This window comes from Chionomys nivalis, chromosome X, assembly GCF_950005125.1.
Source record: "Chionomys nivalis chromosome X, mChiNiv1.1, whole genome shotgun sequence".
Taxonomy (NCBI): Eukaryota; Metazoa; Chordata; class Mammalia; order Rodentia; family Cricetidae; genus Chionomys; species Chionomys nivalis.
This window is the reverse complement of record NC_080112.1, coordinates 62,855,032-62,877,692: the sequence shown is the minus strand read 5'-3', so window position 1 is coordinate 62,877,692 and position 22,661 is coordinate 62,855,032. Positions and strand designations below refer to the sequence as shown.

At 36.9% G+C, this 22,661-nt stretch overlaps 1 protein-coding gene across 2 annotated transcripts in view; it reads right to left on the bottom strand.

Annotated features, from left to right (window-relative positions):
• The window catches only part of Klhl15 (kelch like family member 15), a 48,083-nt gene that overhangs the window by 8,380 nt on the left and 17,042 nt on the right, over nucleotides 1-22,661 (bottom strand). For both annotated transcript variants that reach the window (XM_057759073.1, XM_057759072.1), the window contains exon 3: nucleotides 18,733-19,444. In XM_057759073.1, coding sequence (XP_057615056.1) covers nucleotides 18,733-19,437 — 705 coding nt within the window. In that variant the 5' untranslated portion in view covers nucleotides 19,438-19,444. The remainder of the gene's footprint in view (nucleotides 1-18,732; nucleotides 19,445-22,661) is intronic.

Sequence of the window (22,661 nt, the reverse complement as noted above, 5' to 3'; positions counted from 1 at the left end):
CCAGGCAGGCTGGCCTTGAACTCAGAGATCCACCTGCTTCTGCCTCCCAACTGCTGGGATTAAAGGTGTGCACCATCATCACCTGGATCAGTCAGTTATTTTATTGGTACTGATTACTGAACTTAGGTCTTGAATGCCAGGCAAGCATCCTGCCAAATGAGCTATATCCCAAAGCCTCACAGTATGTTCTGTTCATTTTTCTGAAGAACAACAGTACCCTGGCACTATACCAACTAAATACATTTTTATATAAGCTTACTTACATTAGTAGTGATTACCTCTGGAATTTCACGAATATTTTTGGTTCTTTATCATGTATCATATTTGTAAGTAAAAAGGAGCCTTTCCATTTTAAAAATGGGTCCCAAAGTGGATGGGGGTAGGTTGGGGGTCAGGAGAAGGGGAGGGAGTGGGAACTGGTATGTAAAATGAGAAAAGACTGTTTCAAAAAATAAATGGCCGGGCTATGGTGGCGCACACTTTTAATTCCAGCACTTGCGAGGCAGACGCAGGTGGATCTCTGTGAGTTCAAGACCAGTCTGGTCTACAGGGTGAGTTTTTGGACAAGCCCCAAAGCTACAAAGAAATCCTGTCTTGAAAAAACTAGATAGATAGATAGATAGATAGATAGATAGATAGATAGATAGATAGATAGATAGATAGATAGATAGATAGATAGATAGAACTTGCCTAGCCTATGTAAGCCCTGGATTTGGTTCCCAGAACCCTGAAAAAAGAAGTTAAGACCATCAAAACTCTACTTCAAGCCAGTCATGGTGGCACATGCCTGGAATTCAGTAAACAGTAGGTTAAGTGGAAGCTGAACTGATTACCTAGTGAAATATTGTTTTGTTTTGTTGGGGGAGGTGTGAAGACATGATAGTTTAAAATTTCATGAGTAAAAATGAGTGTTTTTCTACTTTCCTTTCTTATTCACTCTTTCTATAAATTGTCTAGTAGTGTGCTGTATTCATTTATCGTTTCCTTATTGATTTGTTGGAACTAAAAGCTCATACTCTGTAAGTATGGACTAACAAGAATTAAGCATCCTACCAGTCAGAAAGACCAGGTGTTCAGGGTCATCTTCAGCTACATAGGAAGATGGATGCTAGCCTGAGCTACATGAAACTCTATCTTGAAAGAGAGAAAGAAAAGGAAAGTAGGGAGGAGAGAGAAAAAAGTAAATTAGCAGGGACCACAAACCTCAACTTACAAATTTAAGGGTTTAAAATGCACAACCAGTGGCCTGGGTGCCACACAAATTCCTAAATAATAGAATTTTGTCCAGCATAGTAATTAAACAACCAATCCAGTATGGAGATTAAGGATTCAATTTCTGATTTGGGAACACATTAGCTGTACAACCTTGAACCTTTTGTTTTTTAAAAGTGCATTGGTGTTTGGCCTACATGTATGACTGTCTGAGGGTGTCAAATCCCCTGGAACTGGAGTTACAGTTATGAACTGCTATATGGGAACTGAACCTGGGTCCTCTGGAAGAGCAGCCAGAATTCTTAACCATTCAACCATCTTTCCAGCCCCAACCTTGAACCTTTAATCCTGTTTCCTCATCTGTTATTATTGGGATATCACCTATGCTTCTTAATTTTGGAGCAGAAGATGACTGAGATAGCCCAAGTGCAAAGGATTTAGTTTAGTGTCTGTCATGTGCCCATGTACAAAATTCATTAGCTGTTACATTAAAAGTTAGTCTGTAGAGAGAGACAGAAATGAGAGGAACCTATTTTGGACCTAACTGAAACATGACTGCTAATATACTAATAGAACACTACTTTACAGAAAGCAGCCTTGTTCAGAGATTGAGAAAGGAGAAAGCTTCATATCCTAGACAGGAAGCTCTCAAGGTTTTCCAAAAAAAAAAAAAAAAATCAGGAACTTTGCAAGGAAGCTTAGGAAGGCTTGGAGGTTCTGTGAAATATAACACTAACTCCTTAACTGCAAAACACCCTGAGGAGAGAAATGAGAAAGTAACCTGATGTAGCAGTTATGTGGAATTCAGATGCTAAGAAACAAGTTCATAGAGCAAGTATTATGAAGAGTGGAATGAAACTGTGAGAATGCAGTAAAATGCTGAATCTTCACAAAGTACCAGATATTAAACAAAAAGCATCTTAAAGTAAAAATAAGAAGAAAAACTGAAACTAACAACAGAGACAAAAAAACCTCAGGTGGCACACGCCTTTAATCCCAGAACTTGGGGGGCAGAGTAGATGGATCTATGTGAGCTTAGATAAACCTAAGTTCCAGGCCAACCAGAGACCCTATCTCAAAGAAAAAAAGTTGAATGAACTATGGTATATACCATCATTTTAATGATTGTGTATGATGTGAAATGAACCCAAAATGTACTGACAGATATTCAAAATGTTAAATGAGGAAAACCAAAGAACAGTACATATATTCTTAAATAAAAATCAACTATTTTATATTTGGAAGCACATATGGGGGATCCACATGTGTTCAATACACAACTACCAGCAAGTTCCTGAGGTCTACCCCAATTTGATTTTATATGGGTTAGAATATATTTTTTTTACAAGGGTCATAGCCTTTTTTTGTAATAATCAGTTTTAAAAGGTACCTAATTTGCTCCAAATCAAGACAACTGGATCTCTGGAGTTAACAAGCCCTCTGATACTAGAGGTAATGACTACCAGCAGGAACAGTAAATAGGGATTCCAGTGTCTCAGAAGACTAGGCTAGATGACCTGACATCCCCTTCCACATTCTAACACTGCTTCTTACAGATCTCATCAAATTGGCCCAGCTTACCTGCTTTGGGAATCATTTTCCAGTCTTACATTTTCTACCTAATCTTCTAGTTTCACTGTCCTCTTCCCCATACATTCTATTGTGCTCTTTTGAAACCTGGGTTCTAAAGAGCTTACAAAATTTACTTCAATTCTATGTTCAAGCCCAATCAAACTGTTCTACCCCTAAGTCTCCAATACTGGAATATATGCCTTTTGAAACAGCTAATTCAAAGACCTTCCAACCAAAGAAATTTAATTCCAATTGCTTTTGGCCAAAGCAAGTTCTAGATCTGCTTTGCTCTTTTCCCAGAGCTTCTAACTGCTATGCTTTTTCTAAAATTGCACAGTAACAGTAAGCACAACCAATTACTTATTTCAATCTTGGCCTAAGGGATTTTATACATACACATGCACTCTACTTTTAAAAAAGCATAGAGGTAAAACCATATGAAAGAAACCCTTTGAAGTGTATTCATGAAGAGAGCTATCCAAAAACAAATGTGACTCATCTTTTCATAAAAAAGGCATTTCTCGCATCATCCATCCTTCATGTAACAGCTTAGCCATCTATGTATCAGGTGCTCTCAAAAGACAAATATAGAAAGAATGACATATCTTCATGTTTTGAATTACTTTCCTTCTCCTTTCATAAACGTAAAAAGCTGTCTTGTTTTAACACTTGGAAAGATTATCACTTTTCCTGCTTTCATACATTAACAATTTTGTTATAAAAGTGGTATTGTTTTATAAGAAAATCCTAGGACATACATATCATCTCTTAAAAAAAAAGTGGTCTGAATTATTAGTTGGCCATTTCTTCCTCAAACATTTTCAATTTAATTTGTGTGCACACATATATGCATACAGTTAGGGAAGGAAGAAATATGACACAGGATTAATTCTAACAGTGGTTCCTTAAAGATGTTAAAAACAGCAACTAGAGCAGAGCAAAAATTGTTTCTCAAAATGTTATACAATCCATTTGCTAAACAAGCATATTTTTTTCCAGACAGGGTTTCACTATATAGTCTCACTCTATAGATCAGGCTGGTCTCAATCTCAGAGATATGCCTGCCTCTGAGTCCTGACTGCCAGGATTAAAGGTGTGTGCACTGCCATTGCCAGGCTTAAATAAGCAAATTTTAAAGGTAACTTGTTCATACTACCTTAAATTTTGAGAAGTAAAATGAACTTGTAATATTAACAGGCATTTCCCTACAATCTACTAGATTTAACTCAAAATCTGAAATTTTGAATATCTACTAAAGCTAGCTATAGTCTAAAAATAAGGTTTTTAAGCAACAAAGATACTATAAGCTGTTTCATGTTTTGAATAGTCCTAGTGATCAAATTCAAGGCCACACTCGCTAGGCAAGTTCTCTATTACTGAACTATACTATCCTCAGTCATGAAATAATTTTTTTAATGTCAAATATATTTCCACTAAACCAAAAAAATATCTTCTATATTAATATTTCCTTCAGTGTGAGATGCTGAGCCACATTCCTTTAGATATTTTCTTCCTTACAGGGAACACTAGTTGCATGAGCAGACACTTCTGACTCTTCCTACATCCAAAAATGCTAACTTAAGCTTCAGAGTGATGAGTGTAAGCTTGTATCTTGGTTTTAAGTTTCATTCTCACTTCTCTACCATGATCCCATCTTCACAAGAAAAACACCTTTAAAAAAGTACTATCATGGGGCTTGTGCTAAAACAAATCCTTACTTTTAGAAACCACAGCTGCATTCTGGTTAATTTTGGGTTTTTGGTGGTGGTTGGCAATAAGACAGGTCATACTATGTAATCTTGGCTGGCCTGGAACTCACTATGTAGCTTAGGCTGGTTTTGAACTTGTCAGAAATTATTGTACCACAGCTTCCCAGGTGCTAGAAAGTGGCACTACACCTGGCTCGTTTGATAAAAGTTTTGGTTGTCAGGAAAATGTGGGGCAGTCTTCATGTGTTGTATTGGAAAACTACCATGTCAAAGTCTTTATGGAATCATGCTTGAAAGATAAGGGTGTGGTCAAGTCCTAGCCTAGCATTCATAAGGCCCTGAGCTTTATCAGAACTAAAGCTTATACTGATTTATGTAAAATAAAAAGCTGGATTCAAAATGCCTTTTATTAACCCCTTTGTTAAAAAATACGGTGATAAAAAATAAGTTTAGACTAGGTGCCAATCCTTTTGGTAGTAATACTATGATTACTCAGCTCTTGGTATCAGAGAGGGATTGGTTTCAGGGCTTTATGCTGATGCTCCAATCTCTTACTTAAAATGGTACAGTGCTAACATTTGGGGGTATACATGTTCCAGCATGCTTTAAGCCATATCTAGATTACTTATAAAAAATTCAAACTAAATGTGCTTAGAATGCTTAATTTTCTTACAACTTCAGTATGACAGAGCATTGTCAGAAATGGTAAAGGTAGGAAATTATTTTAAAATAGTTCTTAATATTTGAATAATTGAGCTGGGCGGTGGTGGCGCACGCCTTTAATCCCAGCAATCAGGAGGCAGAGATGGGCAGATTTCTATGAGTTTGAGGCCAGCCTGGTCTACAAGAGCTAGTTCCAGGACAGGCTCCAAAATTACAGAGAAACCCTGTCTCGAAAAACTCTCTCTATATAAAATCTTCCAGATTATTAAAGATAAACGATCTGAAAGTTAAGAAATAAAAATAAAGTTAATAATTTTTATTTAAGCAACACAAGTAAGTTCTAGAATTCATGAGGAATCCTTTTCTATTTACAGAAATATACTCTACTGTATATTTTATTCATAAATGTATTTGGCAAGCAAGCCAAATAAAAGGTTTAATTTTAAAAATAATTTCTCAATAAGTCATGGAATAGTGCTTACAGAAATGTAGTTCATTTTCAGGTAATAAGTTAAAAAATTAAGACTTCAAGCCAGGAGGAGGTGGCACATATTTTTAAACCCAGAACTTGGAGACAAAGGCAAGTGAATCTGAGTTTGAGACAACATGGTCTACAGAGTGATTTCCAGAATGGCCAGGGCTGCACAGAGAAACCCTGTCATGAAAACACAATAAAATAGTAATACTTCAAGGCCTCAAATCTAAACATTGCCCTTGTTCCTTCTTGCTCCTAACCTTTTCTCCAGTCATTCTGACATTTGATGTTTTTGTTGCTGCTTTTCGAGACAGGGTTTCTCTGTGTAACAGCCCTGACTGTCCTGTAACTCGCTCTGTTGACCAGAATGACCTCGAACTCACAGAGGTCTACCTACTTATTCCTCCCAAGTGCTGGTATTCAAGGCATGTGTCACCACTGCCCAACTAACATTTAGTCTTTTTTCTTTCAAAGTGATGGAGATGAATCCATGCTAGCGCAAGCTCTCTACATATTCAGCTCCCTTTAATCCTTTTAATTTTCTGGTTTTCTATTATCTCTCCCAACTTATTAAAAAGGGTTACTTCTCTTACACATCAGCAAAGAGGCCCTTATTCTCTTGACTTTGTTCTTTATTAAAAAGGGGAACACTGAAATATTTTTTTTCTGAAAACATGTTCTTACCATATTGTCCTGGCTGGCCTAGCACCCATAGAGATCTGCCTGCCTCTGTTTCCTGAGTGATAGGATTAAAGGTATGCACCACCATGCCTGGCTCAAGATTGAGCTTTCAAATTCCTGTTTTCAATAGGTTCCTGTATACTAACTAACCCCTAACATCCTGACTGCCTTTATCAAGGTTCTAACAGCAATCAACATCTAGGCTTCTGACATTCTTGAAAAAACTATAAGCCTAAACTGAATCCAAGTCAGAGGTAAGGGGGAAAAGTACTCTGTATATACAGCAGATTTCAAAGCCTAAAAAACACTGTGGGTTGCTTTTTTAGAAAAAAAAACCCTGCATATGCATTAATGCTGGGCATCTTAGTCTACGGGGTCTGAGAGGAAAGATTAGCAAAAAGGAGACCAAAGTAACTGAGAGTATGTTTAATGCTGGCCTGGCTCCCAAAAGAAACCCCCCCCCATTTTTGTTTTCACTCCAAAGAGCAAATGAGTTAACTGTTCATTTAAGCAATTTAGTGTTCTATCTGCATAAATACTATTTCATAGCTGAAGAGGATTTTAAACTTTTCAACACAACTCAAGCTTACCAGAAATTCTGGTCAAATGTCTAATTTTCTTTCTTTAGAAATATGTTTACAGAGCTAGGTAGATGGCTCTACGGGTAAAAGAGCACTTGCTATGAAAGCAAGGGACCTGAATTCAAATCCCCAGCACCCAGGAGCTGGCTGGCCAGAATTGGGGGTCAGAGAAAAGCAGATACCAGGAGCTCAAGGGCTAGTCAACTTCGCTAAAACAGCAAGCTTTAGGTTTAGTGAGAAACTCTTTCTCAAAAACTAAGGTGCAAAGTGACAGAAGACTTCCAACATCCTCCTCTAGCCTCTCTTTGCATGTACCACAAGCACCCTACATACATAAACACTTAATACACACGTGCACGTATAAAACAAATACATACCCAAAATATTACTGTCAAAAACACAGCACTTTTTCTCATATGTTTCTAAAACTGTGAGGGTTACAAGGAAATTTCCACTTATTTTAGCTCTAACCGAAGTAATTAGATATAAACAAAGTCTTTTCAAGAAGTTTTGACTTAACAGTGCTAAAATTACAAGTATCGGGATCAGACTGCATGTTCCAAAAACATACATGAAGGGATTGCAGACCTATAATAACAGGATCTACACTTTACCCATGGGCTGTACGTCAATTAATGAGAATATCATACCACAAGCATGAGATTAAGAACAGTAACTATGTTAACAGTCCACTGTGAATGCTGATGGAGAAACTGTGTGGAGGATTAGTGCTTGGTGAAGAACACTGATGCCACTATATTCTAAGGCATACTTTAGATACTCAAACCCTCATCCATAAATCCTACTAGTTCCTAGGTGACTTCATAATGCTTTAGGCTTGTTTTAAAATGTAGCTTTGATTTTCAGGTGTGTATGTGTATATGCATGTGGTCAACAGAGGTCAATTTTGGATGTCATTCTTCTAGTGTTCACCTGTTTTTCTGACAGGATTTCCCACTGGCCTGAAATTGGCAAATTTAGCTAGGCTGGTCACCAGGACTCTACCACCTCTGTGCTGAAATTATAAATGTGCAACATCATGGCAGACTTTTTTCCTGCATGGGTTCTAGGAATCAAACTTGAAGCCTCATGCTTTACCAATTGAGCTATTTCCCCGAGAAACCAAAATGTAGGGGTTTTGCTGGGGGGCGAGTATTTTATTGTTTGGTTTTTGTTGTTGCTGTTTTGAGACAGGGTTTCTCTGTGTATCCCTGGCTGTCCTGGAACTCTATGTAGACCAGGCTCAAAGATCTGCCTTCTGTTGTAATATGAGCGGCAGGGCTGCGTCCCCGGCACCCGGCCGCCCGTAGATTAAAAAAAATAAAAAAAAAAATAAGCCACGTAAAAATAAAAAAATTCAGAGAGTCTGGATTCTTTGTATTATTGTGTTTTCTTTAAAATTTTTAACTATGAAGGAGCTAAGTACAGAGAGACATTTCATTATATGGGCTGCCAAGCTAAACCAAAATGGATACAAAGGTATTATGATTTCAAAATATGGGTCTAAGGATATGATGCTTTGGAGAGGGTCTTCTTTTGTTTTCACAAAAGATGAGACTCTATAGATTGTGTCTATACCAATATGGTATAATAGACCACGCCCTCCTAAAAGGTTACTGTAAACACCTTCAAAAAATTACTTCACTCAACTGCCGACTGAGATGACCCTGACACACAGGTTACACCATAAAAAATCTAAATACAGCGCCCCCATTCAACAAAAAACAGTTTGGAAAAAAAACTACGCCCATGTTCCCAAATATTGTTTATAAATGTTCTTTTACATTTAAAGGGGGATATGATATAGATATGAATAATTTACATTGGTGTGGATTTAAAGGTCAATTTTGTTATATGTATATACATATTTCTAATCTTGATTAAGGTATTGTGATTGTATAGTTCATTTAAAAATGTAATATATATAGGTTAATGGATAATCATCAATAATTGTCAAACTTTTAGTCATGTTAGATTTTCTAGATGTACATAGATATATTTCAGCTAGATAGACATTCTTCATATCTTTCAAAGACTACAAAATATGGCATTTAATGTTTTAATAACTTAGGGCTTTTCATGACAATGAGACACGTCTGCTCCTGACAGCACCAATCTACTTCAAGAGAAAGATGGGCATCAAAGAGGCTCCTTATGGAGTTTGATAGCCATTTGGGCAAAAAACTGCTCATGCCTGGACTGTTGCATAAACTGGACACAAAGAACCTGCAAAAAAAGGACTGCTAAACTTTCCTAAAGGTGAGATGGTCTTTTGGGGTTCCTGATTTATAAAAGAGTCTACGAAACATTCTACAGGACACAGCAGATAGTGACTAAACTGTCTTTAAAATTTCCTGCTTCATGGAAATGTCTGCTAAACACTATGGGCCTAAAGGCCAAAGACGGATGCCCCAACGGTACAAAAGAACTTTGGGTGACTGTCCAGGCAGCGAGATGTCTCTGTCATTTCTAGAGTTTAAAGTTTCTTACTTCTTGTTTACTTAGGTAATATTATATCCTTCTGGAGTCTTTGATGGAGTTAAAGAATGGTTAGTTATTATAGTTTTCCTTAGTTATGATAAAAGATAAAATAGATATAAATATTGTAACTGTAATTCTTGCTTGATAACTGTTTTGCTATATATAATCTTGCTATGTTAAAATAAAAGCCTTTCTTTTTTGTTTAAACAGAAAAAGGGGAAATGGAGGTGGGTTTTGTATTAATCTGTTGCTTTCATTGGTTAATTAATAAAGAAACTGCCTAGGCCCATTTAATAGGGCAACCCTTAGGTGGGTGGAGTAGACAAAACAAAATGCTGGAAAAAAAAAGCCAAGCAAGGAGTCACCATGATTCTCCCACTCCAGACAGACGCAGGTTAAGATCTTTCCTGGTAAGCCAGCTCGTGGTGCTACACAGAATATTAGAAATGGGTTAGATCAATATGTAAGAGCTAGTCAATAAGAGGCTGGAACTAATGGGCCAGACAGTGATAAAAAGAATACAGTTTCCGTGTAATTATTTCGGGGCATAAGCTAGCCATGTGGACAGCTGGGTGCCGGGGACGCAGCCCCGCCGCTCTTATTACAACAGCCTACCTCGGCCTCCCCAGTGCTGAGATTAAAGGAGTGTGCCACCATTTGCAGGTTTTTGTTGTTTTGGGATTTGTTGCTGTTGTTTTTGAGATAAGGTCTTATTATGTAGCTCTGGCTGTCCTGAAACTATGTAGACCAAGTTGTCCTCAAACTCAGAGATTTGCCTGCCTCTGCCTCCTGAGTGCTGGGATTAAAGGCTCAGTTTAAAGGTTTTAGTTTTTCAGTTTCATAGTTTTTAAAGCCATTAACTCTAGGTGAGCATTATGACACCGGCCTGTAATCCCATCATTCAGAAAGCTGAGGCAAGAAAGTTAAGCCATCCTGGGCTAGATGAGATCCTGTCTTAAAATATCAAAGTGCTAGAAAGCTTTTCTGAAATATTATTTTCACTGACTTGAATTTTCACTAATAAAGACATATTTTAAAGCTATCAAAATTGTCAAAGTGGTAAATATTATATTACATACACATGGGTATGTATGTGCCATTGTGTATGGATTAAGATCAGAGGACAACACTCTCCTTCCACCATGTACGTCCCAGAGATTGAACTCAGGTTATCAGGCTTGGCAGCAAGCACCTTTACCCATGGAACCATCTTGCCAGCCCAAAGAAGTAAATAGTCCCAAAATAAACATTTATTAAGTACAAATATATTCTCAGTGATAGAAAAAGTACTATTCTAAATTCTGTACACACAACAGATACACATTATGGCCTTTCCTTCCTAAAAACATTAGCATTGCACTTAAAAAAAACTGTAGCGACCCATCATAAAGCCCAGTGGTAGAGTAGATGCCTTTGGGTGTTCTAACCAGAAAAAAAATAATTTTTATATAAATCCAGTTTTGAGGTAAGACAGTGAATTATGCTTAACCAATAAGGGGGAAAAAAACCACACTACAGAGTCTGAATATCATGAGGTAGTTCATAAAACAATGTGTCTGAAATAAGAACGATGGGTTCACTTAAAGCAGACTATATAGATATAGTCTGCTTTCTTAATAAACAGGCAATCAAATCAACTATAAAACCCTAAATACAGAACAGAACTAATTTGTTTCTCTATCCTCACAGGACTTAATAATTTTGAAGCTAATTCATATTAATATCTAGAGGGTCAACAGCATGCTGAGCATTACCTTATGCATATTTATGATTTATGAAGATGCTCCTGTTCAAAGAAAGATGTTAAAATATGGACTCAAGATTGTAGCTAAGTGGAAAAACATTTCCTTAGCAAGTGTGAGGCCCTGGCTTACCTCCTAGTAGCATCAAAATTTAAAAAAAAAAATGTTGATGCCACTAGACTATGTTTTATTATTTATTTTCTAGGTTTTTGAAACAATATCATACGTACACTGTAGCTCAGGATGGCCTCAAACTTAGGCCATCCTTCTATCTTAGCCTTCCAAATATTAGAATTACAGGAGCCACCATTCCTGCTATGTCACTATATTAAAGAAATCAACAAATGTGTTCTAATCAATAATTTAACAATTTTGTTGGGGCTCAGAGGTTAAAAAGAGCATTGTCTGCTCTTCTAGAGGGCCTGAGTTCAATTCCCAGCACCCACATGGTGGCTCACAACCATCTATAAAGAGATCTAGTGCCCTCTTCTGGCCTGCAGGCATACATGCAGGCAGAACACTATATACACTATATATTATATATATAATCTTAAAAAATGTTACAAATAAGGCCTTTTGTGTAAAGTATTTTGCCAAATATGCATTTACTGGATAATTTATTGTATCTATTTATGTATGTGTGGCCATGTATAGTCATGGCATGTGTGAAGGTCAGAGGATAACTTTTGGAAGTCAGTTCTCTCCTTCTACCATTTAGGTCCCAGGGATGGAACTCGGGTTGTCAGGCTTGGTCACAAGTGCCCTGACCTGCTCAGCCATCTGACAGACCCATATTGTTTCTTGTTTTTTAAGCCAGACAGTGGTGGTGCATGCCTTTAATCTCAGCACTTGGGAGGCAGAGGCAGGCAGGTGGATCTCTGAGTTTGAGGCCAATCTAGTCTGCAGAGCAAATTTCAGGATAGCTAGGGCTGTTACACAGAGAAATTCTGCTTCAAAAAGAAAAAAGAAGCCGGGCGGTGGTGGCGCACGCCTTTAATCCCAGCACTTGGGAAGCAGAGGCAGGCGGATCTCTATGAGTTCGAGATCAGCCTGGTCTACAAGAGTTAGTTCCAAGACAGGCTCCAAAACCACAGAGAAACCCTGTCTCGAAAAACCAAAAAAAAAAAAAAAACCCACAAAGCAAACCAAAACAAGACTAGCCAGATACAATGGCTCACAACTGCACAACTATAATGGTAGCACTCAGGAATCTAAGGTGGAAGAACTGTCTTAAATTCAAGTCTAACCTAGGTTATATGGTGAGTTCCAGCCAAGCTTAGGTTACCAATGAGACCCTATCACGAAACAAAAATAAAACAAAAAGCATAATTTAAATGATTTAACTCTCTACTGAAATTCGTTGTGATAACAGGCCTTATTTCTTGTTAACAGATGCAAAGGCCATCAAAGCTAGTAAAAATGCATGCCAAAGCTAGGCGGTGGTGGCACACGCCTTTAATCCCAGCACTCGGGAGGCAGAGGCAGGCGGATCTCTGTGAGTTCCAGACCAGCCTGGTCTACAAGAGCTAGTTCCAGGACAGGCTCCAAAGCTACAGAGAAACCCTGTCTCGAAAAACCAAAAAAAAAAAAAAATGCATGCCAAAGATAACTGCTTAAGTAAAAATTGAAATTATAGTCTAGTTTCAAAACTAAGAATCGACACAAAAACAAATCATAACTTAAACAACTATGTTTCAAAAAGACAAGATTTAACTTGGAATGTAGCTCAGTGGTGAAGTGCTTTCTTAAAATATGTGAAGACATGGGTATAATCCCCACCCAACATCATAAAAATCTAAATTTAAAAAAGACTCTGAAATTGTGAGGTTTGATTAAACAATAATAACAAAAATGTGTTTTCATACCTTATATTCTTTCAGGGTTATGAATTTCTTAGGTTTGTGTTGTTCATGCTATCACTTTAGAATTTCCCAATTCTTCTAACAACTTCTAAATGACTAAAGGTGAATCACAGGTAAACAGCATGTATTATGTACCTCCAGGGGCTCTGATTAGTTTTGCAGCTTTAAGAAAGAGGCTGACACGAGAAATAAGCAGACCTGGATTCCAGTCTGGACAGTGCCACTTGTTCTGGAATAAGATTCCCTACCTTTCTGAACTTGTTTTCTTACCTACATAATGAGGATAACTTTTGGACTCTATACCTATGTAGAAAGCACTTAGTGAATACAACCTGGCAAACACACACATGAATATGCACACACAAAGTGTGTGTGTGTGTGTGGGGGTGCGCGCGTGTCTGTTTCAGTGTTCCAATAAACAGTAGAGATGCCTTTGAGGAACTCAGGAAATCTGGAAAGCTTGGCCAAGGGTGACTTCACAGAGCACTCAGTATAAATTGAGGCAGTGTGCTGAGCTGAGAGAAATTCAGAAGGGATTACAGGGAATGAAAAGGCAGTAGAATAAACCTAGTAATCCTAGTGATTTGGACAGAGCTAGAGGGCCTTATTCAGATTCCTGAGATCCTATTAGGTAGAGCTCTTCTTCAATGAGAAACATTCTTTTGCTTCTTAAGATGCCATCGCTTATATCTGACAGCTACTACTACAGGAAGAAGTTTCTTCTCAAAGCTTTGTACAGGTGCTTATTTTCCTGATGACAGAAAAAAGGGTCCTGACAAAGAAAGATGCTACACTCATTAACAATTAATCTTCATCAAACACACTATAAATCTTTAGGTCTGGGAGTTTTTTTTTTTTAACACTAACTGTATATAACCATAACCAAAGGATGAAAATTTATGGAGAAGGGGCTAAATATGAGAAAATTAGTTTACTATATGCATATTCAGAGTTGCTAATGAAAACTCACTTCCTTAACTTTAGAGCAGCACTCTACTATAAAAATATAATCCAAATGACAAATGAAAGCCAAAAGATGCAAAATTTTACATGCCCTACTATCCACATTTTAAAAAGCACAAAAGGTCAAATTTTATTTTGATATATTTAACTCAATATAACCAAAGTGCAATTTCAATATGTAATCAATCTTAAAATTATTTAAGTCTAGGGATGTAGTTCAGTAGTAGAACACCTAGCTAGCTAGTATCCACTAGGTCCTACATTTAAAATTCTTAGTTCCAAAGTAAATTTGAGATAATAAACATCCTTTTTGTTGCATTTTAAAAAGATTTATTTTATGGGTATGGGTATTTTGCCTGAATGCATATCTATGTGTATCATGTGCATCCATGGTGTCATGGAGCCCTTGGAACTGGAGCTACAGACAGTTGTGAGCTGCCATGTGGGTGCTGGGAATTGAACCCAGGTCCTCTAGAAGAGCACCCAGTACTCCTAACTGCTGAGTCATTTCTCCAATCCCGCTTTTTGTTGTCTTAATCTTTTGAACAGTGGAACTCAAGTCAGTTACACCTGATTTGGGTCGTGCTGGAGACTGAATATAGTGCATACTAAGCTTATACTACAAACTGAAATCTCAGGCTCACTTCTTTATTAGAAGGACTCTTTCAATTTTAACCCTTCACATAGTTTTAACTCCAATAAACCAAAGTATTCTACTTTTTCTTTAAGGAAAAAAATTTTATTACTCTAAACGAAACTGAACACAGAACAGAGTGAATAAAATTTTTGGTTTTGGTTTTAGTCACAGATATGGGCTGCTTGGAAACATAATACCAAAAAATGATGATTTTCTAAGCCTAATCAGAAGAACTAAATGGTCTTCCAAGTTTTTCCTCTGGCATTATAGTATTTTCCTGTAATTGTTCATAAAAAGAAAAAAAAAAAGAAAACAAGACGCTAAAATGTAGCTGTTAACAGGAAACAAGGAGTATAAAGAAACTAAATTAACAACACAAGGAAATAATCAGACACATCTAGAATACATCCAGAATGTGAAACACATTCTAGTCTTTCTCAAAAAAAAAAAAAAGAAAGAAAAGAAAGGTGGAGGTTGCTGTAGATGAAGAAAGCTTAGATATACATGATGGCCAAAAAGCAATACAAAACACTGGATTCTAGTAGATTTTGGAAGCAACTGCAAAAACTAGAATATGCATTAGCAATTTGATGATGGGTCTTAGTGTTACTGCCCCTAAGGTAAAAATAGTATTGTGTTTAAATAAGAAAAATCCTTACTCATCAGAGAAATACAGTTAAGTATTTAAGAGTGAGGTATATTGATAATTACAAGTTACAAGTTATTTTCAAAAGCTAGAAAAGCAACAGCTACATGTGATACAAGTGTTCATTACACCATTCATTCAACTTTCCATATGTTTGAACAAATGAGGAAAGGGAAAGGCAATTAAAAATTAAAACAAAGACAACCAAATGTACTGTGCAAATCTTGATTAAATTTTAGATCATGAAAAGCAACCAAAAAAGACAGACACCTTTGAACTGACAGAAAATGACCTGGATGTTACACGATGCTAAAGAAATATTGTTAATTCTCTTGGGTACAACAATAGTATTTTGGTTATGTAGGATGATAGCCTTAATCTTGGGAGATGATACACGAAACAGTTAGGAATGAATGGTTACAATGCCTACAACATTCTTTTATTTTTTTTTGAAACCTGGTTTCTGTGTAGTTCTGGTATAATGGCCTTGAATTGAGAGATCTACCTGCCTCTGCCTCCCAAGTGCTGGGATTAAAGGCATGTGCTACCACTGCCTGGCTCTACAACAACATTCATTGAGCCAGTTCAGGAAGGAAAAAAGAACACATACTAAAGACTATATAATCTCTACCTATCTAACAAATATGTTAGCAGCTATTAACTTACATATTATGTTTGTTTTGGAGTGATCATTCTATTTTTTTCAGCTTTTTTGTATGTTTAAGTAAATTTACAACAGAAAATTTAAAACACATAAAAGCTAAAATAAGGCCATACCAACACTCCCTGCCAGATGTGGTACATGTATATAATTCCTGTACTTGAGAAGGCTGGGGCAGGAAGATTATCCTGAGTGTGAGGCCAACCTGGGTTCTATAACATGTTTAAGCCCAGCCTGGGATAGAGTAAAAAGCCCTACTTGAAGAAAAAAAAATCCATTTTTATAAATTTCAGAAAATGGGGTAAAAACCACAAATCAAAAATAGTTATACTCCTTGTTCCTGGAGACTCTCTTACTAATAAGGAGCAGCATGGATTTAGCTTTACACTTTTATGCCCACTCTAGGACTAGGTATACATAACCAATGTTTGTTTGTTTGTATTTTTTTTAAAAAAGGCCTTGAGCAAGGCAGGTGGTGGCACGTGCCTTTAATCCCAGCACTGGGGAGGCAGAAGCAGGAAGATCTCTGTGAGTTCAAGGCCAGCCTGGTCTACAGAGTGAGTTCCAGGACAGGCTCCAAAGCTCCACAGAGAAACCCTGTCTCGAAAAACCCAAAATAATAATAAATGGCCTTTAGCAGGGCAGTGGTGACGCAAGCCTTTAATTCAAGCGTTCAGGAGTGAGGCAGAGGCAGATAAATCTCTGTGAGTTAGAGGCCAGCCTGATCTACAGAGTAAGTTCCAGGACATCCAGGGCTACACAGAGAAACTATCTCGAAAAACCAAAAAGCAAAGCAAAACAAAACAAAATAAAACAAAAAAACAGGCCTTGTTTGGGACTTGCAAGAAAAATACATGGATACTATTTTCAAGGAGCTTAAAATATAAAATACATGTCTAAATTCTTTGCTTTGAGACAAGGTCTCTCTATAGCTGGCCTCTGCCTAAGTGCTGGGATCAAAGGTGTATGTCACCATGCCAAACCATATCTAATATGTATTTGCCAACCAAATTCTCCCTAATAGTTTGGTTTTTCAAGTTATATTTCTAGAGATAAGGCCTCTAATCTGCATAATTGAAGTGCATCTCAACATTTAAAAAGTCACGGATTGTTTTAATAAATCTCACACACTATTAAGGCAATCTTACTAGTATTATTCAAGTGAAAGATTTTGTATTACAAAAAAAAATGAAAAATTTCTTCTCAACTGGGTCTTAAGTTTACCTAAGAAAGTAATTTCAGAAAGAAGCCTTAATAATATTTTTATCGTGAAAAAACCACATGCTTAGCCAATGATGATAACCATTGTTATGCGATAGGTGCAAAAGGAAATCAGCAAGTTCAATTGCTAAACAACCTACCCAATACTATATTTTAGCCACTATAACAATTGCCTACTTTGAAAGTGATCATTGAAATGCAGACTAGTCTAGCAGCTCAGCATTTACAAATCATTAACTGCTCTCAGTTAATCATTATTCTGTCCCACAAGAGATGAAATTTTATTTTCTATTTCAGAAATACTTTCTACTTCAATCTAGATTGAAATGCGGGGAGTAGGGGGCTCTGTTTTAGTAGTGAAAAAGCATTCTCATTTAATGTATAAAGACAAAACATGAATCCCCAGGGAAAGAGAGCAATAAAAACAATAGTAAAGGTAGAAAAAAATCAAAACATAAGCAGCAAATGGCTTACATAGTTGATATGGGGCTGGTTCTTACTGAACAAGTATATTCTTTAGTTTCAATTATTTCTGCCATATTAATACATTCTAAGAATAGAGATAAAATTCCATAAAATTCTCTATTAAAGATAATGACATTTCATAGCAGTTCAGAAGGGAAAAAAGAAAAACATGCCAGTCTGCTGAGTGTTATTCAAAGGCACAAATTTGTTTATTTTTCAAATGGCATAAACAAACTTCCTTTTCAGAGATTATATTTTTCCACATGATCTGTTAGCAGCTAAAGCTGAGTATTTTAACATGAAGGGTGTCTGTCAAATAAGTTTTGTGTGCTTTCTAGAAAGGAAAGATGCAAGAGGTAAACATAGCCCCAGAGGTAACCATGTGATTAGAAACCAATTAAGTTAGGCAATTACTGAAGCTGCTCTCTCCTTTGGGCAAGAATGGATCACAAGTGAGACTCTGATATAAAAATGAAGATGCTTACAAAAAAGGCCAAGGCTGTTTTAGAGAAAGTATTTTAAAATAGAATTATTTACATGTTAAAATGTACACATGGATGCTTGATGAATATACATAAAGGATTTATGGTCTACTAATTTGGAAATGTCAAAATGTTTTTAGACATATATACTGTTTTCAAGGATAAATTTAGTTAGTATTCAACAGTGAAATGGGGAACAGAAATAAGTAAGAATATGGAAGACAATCACTCTGTGGCCTATTGGTCATCAAGAGCTATTTATATGTGCCCTTACTGCATTTTAAATAACAAAATGCATTTAATGTATAAGTACCATGTAGAATTGTAAATACCCCCTATGTCAATTCTAGCATGGATTATTTATATTAACTTTAAAAAATCTTAACCCAGTTTATATTATAAAAAGCTAAAGCAAATTTGTAATATTTGTATCACACTGTAAGCCAACCTTAAAACTACTTCAAAAGTGGAACTATTCTACTACCTACCTGGTTCACCCTTCACTCACAAGATGTATTTTAAAAACAACTAAATACATAAGCTATAACAAAGTCAGCTTCTTATATATAAAATATTTTTATAAAACTACTTTGACTCCTAACCAACTCTGGGAATCTCATCTATAACAACATCTTTAACTAAATGAGGAGTCCTGTCTACTGTTTTCAAATGCACCAACCTTCTCAAAAACGCTGGATGGAGTCATCAAACAAAACCTGATGTTCTGAATGATGGTATCTGTATGTCTCCATCGTCGTCTATCATGTCTCAGCCAAGACTGCACAGCTTCGTACAGCTCAATTTCTGGAAATCTGCTCAGATGATCATTATCCAGATAAGACATGAGCTTCTCAAAGCTCAGATAGGACAGGAAGTCAGGCCTGGACATGAGTGGCACAAAGTTGTCTAGCAGAAAAGCGTCCAGCTTCTCCCTGACTCCCTCGATGTTAACACCGAAATCATCTAAGAGTCTCATAATTTCTGCACAATTTTCTAAGCAGATTTTGGCTAATAGGAAAGAACAGCAGAACTTCACCACTTCTATAAGCTGAACATACATTGCCGCCTGAAGGATTTCATGAACAGTATTCATACTCAGTTCTATAGTTCCATAATACATAAACTGAAGAACGTGGCTGAAACCGGTAGCTGTTAGACCTTTTAAATGAATTTTGTTCTGATCTCGTTCCCTCATGTCTGCAGTGAACATAATTCTGAAGTAATCACTTTGGGTGGCCAAGAGTGCTTTATGGGCCTGGAACTGATGATCTTCAATAACCAATGTGACATCGAGAAGCAATCCCTCCTCATACAGTGCTCTGAACCCAGCAGAGACACTGGTGTCATGGAGAGAAGAACAGAAACCTTCCACGTCCCCTGCCATGAATCACCTGGAAAAAAGTAATTAAAGAAAATGGTATTAATCATGACCATGCATTCAGAAGGTATTATTAAGAGCTGTAACAGTTTTTATAATATCTTAGGTCTACTGGAACAGTCTCAAAAGTGTACAAACCCTTAGAGAGAAGGCAATCTTCTATGAAAGTTTCCAAGCTAATACTTTTGGGTTCCTACCTGGGGAAGAGACTCTACTAAAGATTAATTAATCAAGCAACAGTAACCTATTAACTTACAAACAACACACACCCATCTGACTTACTTTACATAATCCATCAAATATACACATGTTCCAAAATTAGGAATACAAAATATTTCATATGCAAATATGTAGTTAAGGAAAAGCAAAAAAAAAACAGAAAATAAATTATATCCAGAAAAAAACCAAACTTGAAAATTCCTAGAAATTCACCCAAAGAAAGTAATTAGATAATAAACATGCCAAGTTGTACAGATAAAATTCTTCTTCCTAGGATTTATAATAAACTATTATAAAGTATCTGGCACAGTAACATGCATTTGCAGTTATAGCTCCTCAAGAGGCTGGAAGAAAAACATCACTCAAATCCAGAGTTCCAGGCTAGCCTGGGCATGATGAAGGAGGGAGAAAAGGAGAAGGGAGAGGAGTGGAAGAACAGAGGGAGAGTGATAAACAAAGCTTGCTGAAAATTCAAAGCCAGCCTGAGTTACACAGCAAGTTCCAGACCAGCTCCTGTCTTGAGCTACAAAGACAGACCTTCCTTGTCAACAAAAAAATACACAAAAGCTTGACACTTGTGGGACATGTGGCACTCGGGAAGCAGAGGCATTAAGTTCTGGCCAGCTAGGGGTACATAACAAGATACTGTGTAAAACAAAAAACAAGTCTGACAACAGATTAGTAAATAAATATGGTACAGTCTTATGGTAGATTACTGTAACAGTAAGAGTGGTGGTAGAAATCTGCTTATTCTGACAATGGATGTTTATTAGCTGCTACCATGATATACTGAGTATAGCTTCAAAAATAAAATACATATGTATTTGTTCAGATGAGGAAAAAGTCTGGAAGAACATATACTAAAACGATGAGCCTAGGTAATAAGTTTTAAGAGACCTTTTTCTTCTATACTTACCTTATTAACCTTATTTTAAAAACAGATGAATGCTTTTATATCTAAAATATATAATTTTTAAAGGAAACAAATTTCCACATAGCTAAGAAATAAACCCAGGCATGGTGGTGAATGTCTTTATTCCCAGCACTTGGAAGGCAGACAAAGGCAGGTGGATCTCTGTGAGTTCAAGGTCAGCTACAGAGTGAGACCTGGTCTATAAAATGAGTTCCAGGACAGCTAGGGATGCTACTCAAAGGAAGTCTCAAAAAAAGGGAGGGAAGGGGCTGGAGAGATGGCTCAGCGGTTAAGAGCACTGCCTGCTCTTCCAAAGGTCCTGAGTTCAATTCCCAGCAACCACATGGTGGCTTACAACCATCTGTAATGAGGTCTGGTGCCCTCTTCTGGCCTGCAGGCATACAAGCAGACAGAATACTGTATAAATAATAAATAAATAAATATTTTTTTAAAAAAGGGAGGGAGGGAGGGAGGGTGGGAGGGGAGGGAGGAAGGGAGAGAAAGAAAAAAATTAAGCTAACACGGTACAATTAAAATCAGATATGAGGTAGAGGCTGGGCATGGAGGCATGTCTTTAATCTCAACACTCAAGGAAGTAGAGGCAGGTGGATCTTAATTCAAGATCAGTCATGCCTACACATCAACTTCCAAACTATCCAGAGCTACACAATGAGACTTTGTCTCAAAACACAAGAATAAAACAACCAAATTCGATCTATGGCAAGAGGCATAGCTTAGAGGTAGAGTGCATATTTAATATGCAAGCCCTGGGTTCAATTCCAAGTATTACAAAAATATAAATAAGAAAAATAAACTAGGTCCAAGCAAAAAAGTAAATTTAGTTGATTCTGCTTATGAACTGAAGTAATTTTCTTCTTCCCACTAGCATCCACCTCATGTCATCTTCTATCTTGTTCATTTCTTTGCATGCTCACACAGCTCCTAGCTTCCTAAGGATTTCTCCATTCGTAAATGTCCTTACAATTCCTTCCACTGTGCCCGGTAGAACCTTGCTTAATTACATATAAACTTCCTTACATGCACATGTTGGTCCAAAGTTCCTTCTCCATCCTTATTTAAATATTTTTCCTCAAATTCCCACCTTCCAGACATCATTCTTCTATTCCCACCTTCACCCATCTTATTAAAAATACTCTTTCAAGGCATACAGATATTTTTAATCCTTTCCTTAACTTCCTATCATCCTTTTCCTAAATAAAACTCAGAATTTTTTTATAATATAAAAATCCATCCTCTGTTATCTCTTATTACACACCTCTTAATCAATCACTTTCCCACATAACTGGTACCTCGCTGAGTTATATGTACCCATTCAGCATTCATAAAAGACAATCCACACAAAAACTGAGTCATAGTTCCTCCAAGTATTCCTTAACTTCTATATACCCTCCCTTATTCCATTGCAAATCCTTAAGATGTGATCTGAAATCCAAACTATCAACTTCCTAATTAACACTGCTCCTTTTAAAGAAAGAAACCGGAGGCGGGCAGTGGTAGCCGCGCCTTTAATCCCAGCACTCCGGAAGAGGCAGGCAGATCTCTGTGAGTTCGAGACCAGCCTGGTCTACAAGAGCTAGTTCCAGGACAGGCTCCAAAACCTCAGAGAAACCCTGTCTCGAAAAAAAGAAAAAAAGAGAGAAAAAAAAACCCAAATAACCCAAGACAGACAAAGACTCAGACATCTTGCTTGCTTTTCAAGTATAGGATCATAAACCTCTACCACCATAGCTAGAGGCAATCTTTCCTCTTTCTTCACTTGTCATATCATATCTTAACTTTATCACTCTTTTTGCATCTTACACTTTCCCATACCAGATCAACAACTCCTGTCAGGGTTTCCATTTTTCTTGCCTCTTTGTCCCACTAAACAAAAACCATGCTGATCTGTCTTTTACTCTTAAGTGTCTGTGGACAGTTATTTCTTCTTTGCTTGTTTTTTGTTTTCTTTTTTTAAAGATTTATTTATTCATTATGTATACAGTGTTCTGCAGGCCAGAAAAGGACACCAAATCTTACAATAGATGGTTGTAAGCCACCATGTGGTTGCTGGGAATTGAACTCAGGACCTCTGGAACAG